Here is a 7304-nt window from a genome sequence, read left to right on the forward strand (position 1 = left end):
AGAGAGATAGACGCTCTCGCTCTGGTTCCCTACGCGTAAAACAGCGCTCTCGGTGGTTCCCTAGCCCGTAACACAGAGCTCTCTGGTTCCCTAACGCCGTAACACAGCGCTCCTCTGGTTCCCTACGTAACACAGACGCTCTCTGGTTCCCTACGCTGTAACACAGACGCTCTCTGGTTCCTACGCTTGTAAACACATCGCTCTCTGGTTCCCTACGCCTGTAACACAGACTCTCTCTGGTTCCCTAACGCTGTAACCAGACGCTCTCCTGGTTCCCTACGCTTGTAACACAGACGCTCTCTGGTTCCCTACGCTGTAACGCTATACTGATGTACTGATGTTTAGGCCTGTCTATTTTCTGTTTATTATTTTTTTTCAGTGGTCATTTTCTAGACGGTTGACATGTATATGTTCAATTATTAAATATGGTTAATAATATTTTAACTTACGCGAATGATTACTGTCTGCCGCTCTTTAGCTGCTTAACGGTGAAACGCTTCATACACTGCGGTGAAGAGCGATTAAGGAGTATGCGCTCTGCTGCTCAGCATGACTCAGCAAACGGAGAAACAGGAAGCTGCTGATTAAACGTCAGCACTGTGAGCAAGGTGAGTGGACACACCTGTTCATTAGCCCTGATGTCTCTGGACTAGTGTCAGACCTGGTCTCAGTGTCAGTCTGTGTTTCAGTCTTGGTCCTTCAAGGTGATCCGCCAGACGGAGGCATTGGGTCGGGTCATGAGGAGTCAACGCTGTGATCTGAATCAAGGTCCTCTGCATCGCCTGGCGACGCCTGATCCGAACAAGCAGCAGGTGAAGTAAGAGCTTACAGGGTCTTCAATCAGCAGCTGGAGGCCACAACCACAGGTCCTCTGGGAAATACACAGATAAACCGTACACCTGGCAAGATTGCTGGCTGTAGTATTGATCCATGTCTACCGATTTGATTTAAGTGCTTGATTTAAAACCTGGGGTGGTTCCAGTTTCACTGTTGGTAGGATGACAGCTTTTAGTTTTCCATGTCAGTCAAGTGGAGCTGCTCTCATGCATACAGCCTGATCACATTGATCACATTGACACATTGATCACATTTAGCTGGGGGGAGTGCAGCCAAGCAAGCACGACACTGAGTAACGATGTTCGCTAATGCTACTGATTTCCCCCCTACTGCTGCAGCTTCAACATTAAAAAAGCATTTAACTGGAGAAACACGAGTTGAACTTTTATTTTGAAGCTAGTTAAAGGAAGTGCACAGTGTTTGTCAGCCAGACCACTGGCTGCAATCCTTCATGTTGGTTAACACCACTGTTGACCAAGATTCACCCACAGTGTCACTGTCCTTACTAAGGTGCGTAATTTATTGATCTTAATGTGGTTTGTCTGGTTTTGTGGGGGTGTGTTTGTATGTTGTCCTTTGCCCAGCTCACATGGCGGCTGGAACCCCTGTGTGTTTGTTGTTGCCAGGTAACAGCGAGATCGACCTTGGACAAACTGAAGCGCGACGCTATCGTCAGCTGAGCCGTGACTGCTACACCAACGCAAGAGCAAATACAGAGAGCCTAGCTTACAAGGTCTGAATACTCAACCTTCTGTCTTAAAGGGTTTGAAATGTTCTGTTGATCTTTGTTTACCCGACTCCCGCCCCTCCTTTTCGCCAATCACCAGGCCGGGAGGCGGAGCGTGCCGGGAGCGTTATGACAAAGCAACAGCAAAGCTCCAGCAGACCTTCCACACAGTACGCTGTTCGGCGGTGTGCGGCCTGCTCGAACGCAGCAGGAACGAACACCGACGCCGCGCTGCACCGCACTGCTTGACGCTCTTGCAAGAGGATGCAGGAGGACATGACCCCCCACTCGCCCTGTAAGTTCACATGACACTAAACGGCCTCCGCACACCAACCCCGACGCGCCCGACCGTCGGCGACAAAGCAGTCGGACTGATCAGTCGGGCTCCCGTCTCCTCGAGTCGTCAAAAAGTGGTTCAGAAAAACCAAACCGACGCCGACTGGAGCGTACGTTCTGCGCATGCGCGAGGCGTAATCACGTCCCCATCAACAGCAGGCGGCGCTAATCTGTGTTCGTCGCCCAAAAAAAATTAACCGGAAATGACGGATCATCTAGACCTAGTAACACAGAGCCACGCTGGTCGTAAGTCATTGTTTTCATCAGAGAGGTGTTGATTAGTACTGCAACAAGGATCGTTATTTCATTACTCGCTGACGGAAAATAACGATGATGATGATTCTAATGTCGAATCGGCCAAAATGAACGCCGACGAGACTGACGACGGCACGGGACACACGAACCGATTCGAGTCAACGACCATCGCCGACTGTCCGACGACAGTCCGACGGCCGATAATCGGTTGGTGTGCGGAGGCCTTTAACAGACACACTGACCTGCTGATACAGCACTGTGGACATATGATATCTGGTATTACTCAGTAAAAGTTTCTAGAGGAGTACTGTGACATATATATCCTGTATTACTGCAGTAAAAGTATTCTAGAGGAGGTACTGTGACATATATAATCTGTATTACTGCAGTAAAAGTATTCTATGAGGAGTACTGTGGACATATATATCTGTATTACTGCAGTAAAAGTATTCTAGAAGGAGTACTGTGACATATATATCTGTATTACTGCAGTAAAAGTATCTAGAGGAGTACTGTGACATTAATATCTGTATTACTGCAGTAAAAGTATTCTCCTCAGTGGATGGAAGAAACAAGAAGTGGCAGACGACAGAAACAGGGAAAGAGGAGGACAAGAATAAATTAAATGAACATGGAAATGAAAGAGAGAGAGAGAGAGAGAGTGAGGGAAAAATGCCAGAGAAAAAAAATACAGTCAGTAAAATCCTCTCTCTTTGTCTGTCTCTCTCTCTGTCTCTCTCTCTCTACCAGTCCTATAAAATAAATGACAATAAGTTGACACATATGAGGAGAATCTATTCTTTATTCAGGTGAAAAAGCTGCTCGGGAACCTCCAGTTCGCCGTTACCGTCGTCGCCATGTTGAAGCAGGCTGAGGGGACGACTGCGAGTTGAGCTGCTCTCATTGGCTGCGCAGTTTGACTCGTCTTTTAACCGGCCAATAGCAGCGTCACATCCATCCAATGATCTCTAACAGCATTACCTTTGTTTGTGACGGTTGTTCATCAGAACTCTACTAATACAACGTCAAACACTGCAGCTGGGTCATATAAAGAGTGAGAAACATACGGAGGATCAAACAACTCAAGAGACCGCTGTTCACGTCCGTGTTTAAAGTGCACAATTTGTTAGCGATGTATTTTTCTTTATCGAGAGCTTCCTCATGTACAACCGTCAGGATACAGTGAGTTATATAAATGTATAAGTTTCAGCAAATATGACAAATAGTTATTTTTATAAAACTTACCTTGAACACCCAATCACGGTGAGACTTGAGCTGGGCTAGCAGTTTCCCCCTCATTCCAGTCTTTGTGATAAGCTAGGCTAAAACACCCTGGAACTATCTCTTCGCATCTAAAACATCCAACTGGATGAACTGTTTAGAGAACTGATACCGGACTCCAACATGGCACCCATTCATTTCAACGGGAGCTAGCCAACACATGCTGTTTACTGTTTGCAGAGTTTTCAGAGTTTGTTTGGTTGGAGAAAGTTTAGAAAATGTGAAACCTTCATGGTTTTAAATACAAAAAGTAATGAATGACCTTGTTTGCAGCTGGAGGTGTCAACAGTTTCACAAACATCCTTTTAAAATGGAGGTCTTTGGGGAGGGCTGACTCACGACTCCATATCTAACTTTATCAGTCCATGGGTAATAAAGTGTGTGTGAGTGTGTGTGTGTGTGTTTACCATGCGTAGGTAGTTCATGAGGCTCGTCCCGTGCTGCCAGATGAGTGGTGAGCTGCAGCTCAGCGGCTTCACTCCGATCTCCTGACTGCGGTTCAGCTCCCGAACGGCGCTCACCACCACGTGGACCGCGTCGAACATCAGCGCCGACGACAGCTGGGATGCAAAAACACAAAAACAATACGATGAACAAAACTGCGAAAAGCCTCCACGAGCTTCTCGATTGAACCAACTGAGGCTCCGTTCACACAGCTAGGTTTAGTTCCTTTCGGTTTTCATGTTGGGAAAATGATCCTCGTGCACACAGATCCACAGAAAGGATTCAAAACGTTGTCGTATGCAGGCCAGACCAGTAGGTGGCGGAGTAACTTAGATTACTCAGCTAATGCACCTCCAGCAGACAGAGCAAATGTTCACGCTCTGGTTTGATCTCCACCAACTCCAGAGAAAAACATCTGGCTCTGTAGCAGCGACATTTCTACCCCAGCTGGTCTCTGACTGTCTGCTGTTCAGTGCTGAGCAGGTGGAGTCGCTGAGAAATGTGCCGTAAAACCAAAACCAGGAGCTAAAAGAGGCACAAAACCTCCATAGAGCTGCATAGTTGGTGACTGATCTCTGTCATTTGATTGTTTATTGTTCATACAGACAATAAAAAAGGTGTTTGTGTGTTTTGTTCGCACTCCTGCAGGCGAGGACGTCGGGGAACGATAGCAGAGAAAAGAAAAAGTGAAGCGCTGCTATCAGCGGCGTTAAGCGCGCTGCTCGTACGGCTCAGTGATCCTATCGCAGTCTGACGTTCTGGTCTGTTTGGTCAGTTGTCAGTCAAACCGACGCTCTGAGGGAATCAGACAAATCGTATGGAGGCAGAGCTGCACTGTCTGTCGACGGCTGATAAAAAAGATGGATGTATGACTGAGTGTGATTGGAGCTTTCCCCGAGTCGATAGTTTCAGGGCCGGATGACGATAACTAATTACAGTTTGAAGAGAGAAAGATGGAGGGGGGGAGATAGAGACAGAGAGAGTGAGAAATAATTGGCAGCTCTCACCAATCTGTCTGTTTGGTCGTGCAGCTGCTTCCTCTGGTTCACAGCTTTAAGAAACATACTTCAGGAAACATTAACTTCACTTAACCGTGTGTCAAGATCTGGTTCTCACACTGAATATTCAAACTCATTAAAGCTTCTTAACGATGAGTTACAAACACAGCGTCAGGTCAGTGTGAGACGACTCTGGATGTGATGTTCAGGGGGCGTGGTGTACTCAACCTAAACATGGTTTGTTACACAGGAAGTTGGATACTGTTTAGAAAAGACACTTTCAAAAAATACTCTGCAAGTGACGAACTATTAATGAACCAAATTCTGAATCTAAAAGTTAGTTCCCTGCAAAAAATATCAGGTTTTCATTGGGAACCAAAGTGGGTGTGTCATATTTTACAGGTTGTTGTACATTGTGTAACTCCTCCGCTTGTTGATGCATTGTTTTTTACAATGGTTCTGCTCAAAACTGGTGGACTGGTTCTCTAAATAGCACCAAGGTTCAGAGAATCCTGAACAGAACCGGTTCTAAACCAGAGGCGCCCAAACTTTTTCCCTTTATAGCGTCAACAGTCCAAAAAATGTATGATATTGTATTCTTAAGAACATACTAGTTTCCCAAATTCTCTTTAATTGACTGACTTCCTGCACAACGAGTCACTCTCAGACCTGCTGATCAGATTATGAAACATTAGTAGGAATTAGGGATCCTACAAAAAACAGCATAAACAGCATTTTATGATATATTCTTTACATCTGGCGGGCCAAATCGAACCTTAACGGGCCAATTTTGGCCTTTCCTGATGTTATTGTGCTGACCTGAATAATTCCCTTTATTATATGTGGTTAATGATTGATTACCATACTTTTACATGAAGTGGAGGAGGCAGAAAATGTTTGATAAAGACACAACAACAGGCTGTAGCTCAATAGAATATACTTAAGAGCTGTTATATCATCATATCACTCTGTCATTTCAGACTCTGATCATCATGTAATGGCCATAATCATCACAATAATAAAGCTCATTACAATCAAAACAACCACGTTTATGGCTCCTTCAAGCACCTTAAGTGAATAAATATGAGTAATAAACCCCCCGGGGGACGCTCTCTGCAGTGCTGATGCCGTCTTCAGTTATTGAGGCTGACGCCATCGTCATTATTATTATCTGCCCAGGTGTTATTGCCTCCGCTGATATCGGAGCTGCAAATGAGACAAACCGCTCTGAAGAGATTGATTTGTCCTGATGGGCCCACTCGTAACGCAGGAGGAGGGCGATCGATGGAGGAGCAGTGAAAGGAATTCTGCAACATCAAATCAAACCTGAATCTCCACAAGTGCCCTTGAGCAAGACTGCGCCAACGTTTTGTTGTTTGTGTGTTTTTTTACCTGATCGTAGTGTTGAAATCACGACTTAATTTCCTCTCATAATAAAATGGAGTGCTCATATTTTGTAATTGAACTCATTATGCGGAGACCACGTCCCCAACCCTGACCCCTTCATTACGCCCAGACTCATTTTTTAATGTCATTATCTGGAGATGTTTCTAATTGACCGTTTATAAAAAGCAGTTACACAGAAAAGAAAAGGCTTTGCCCTTTCAAAGAGATCTCACAGAATCTGAGCAGCAACAAGGATTCATTATAGTCTCAAAGTTTTATGTTAGGAATGTACAGTGTGGGTCCCTTGCACTTAGAAACGGACAGATTATAACTTGCATATGTTGGAGAAATTACCATAATTAGCAACTGTTGGGCTGATGTGAAACATTTTTGGGGGTTATTGAAGATGCTGAATCCATTTCAAAGTACAAAATGGCCGGTCAAAGTGGAGGTGGCTTTACTTGAACTCCTAGTGAGTTTATTTTGATTAATTTGAGGTTATTTATGTGCTTAATACATCCGACCTGTAAGATGTAATATATCTTAAAATTTCTGAGCATTCTTGGAGTTTTTTTTGCCGCGCAGCATTTTATAATTGACCTGTGTCTTTGCAGCTGGGGTTACGTATTAAGCATATCAAAACCCTCAATTGTATCTAAATCAGCACATTAGGAGTTAAAATATGTCCACCTCCAGTTTAAACATCAATGTTGTAGTTTGACAATGTTGATTCATGATGATGATTCAGCATCCTCAATAAACCCAAAAACCACTTACATATTGTCCAAATCAACCAAACATTTAAGTGATTATACTAATTATATTCATTTCTGATGCTGGGGACCCACATGTACATTGGTGCTCTGTTGGCTGGAACCTGATCGTCATATCTTACTTATAATTCATCCATTGCCAAAACATCAAACTCTGGCAGAAATCGTTCACGGACAAGGAAGTCAAGGAGACGGCATTACCTGAATAAAATTACAGATTTCTGAAGACTTTTCTCGATGTAAAAGATGTTTTCACTCTTCTCCCGA

The 7304-nt window shown here is 44.4% G+C and overlaps 1 protein-coding gene across 1 annotated transcript in view; it reads right to left on the reverse strand.

Moving 5' to 3' along the window:
- The window catches only part of LOC118343114 (glutamate receptor ionotropic, kainate 5-like), a 72177-nt gene that overhangs the window by 41649 nt on the left and 23224 nt on the right, over positions 1 to 7304 (reverse strand). Inside the window, 1 exon segment of the mRNA XM_035681868.1 lies at positions 3844 to 3996. Coding sequence (XP_035537761.1) covers positions 3844 to 3996 — 153 coding nt within the window.

The sequence above is a fragment of the Morone saxatilis genome, unplaced genomic scaffold (genome assembly GCF_004916995.1).
Source record: "Morone saxatilis isolate NCDOM2014 unplaced genomic scaffold, NCSU_SB_2.0 Contig9, whole genome shotgun sequence".
Taxonomy (NCBI): Eukaryota; Metazoa; Chordata; class Actinopteri; family Moronidae; genus Morone; species Morone saxatilis.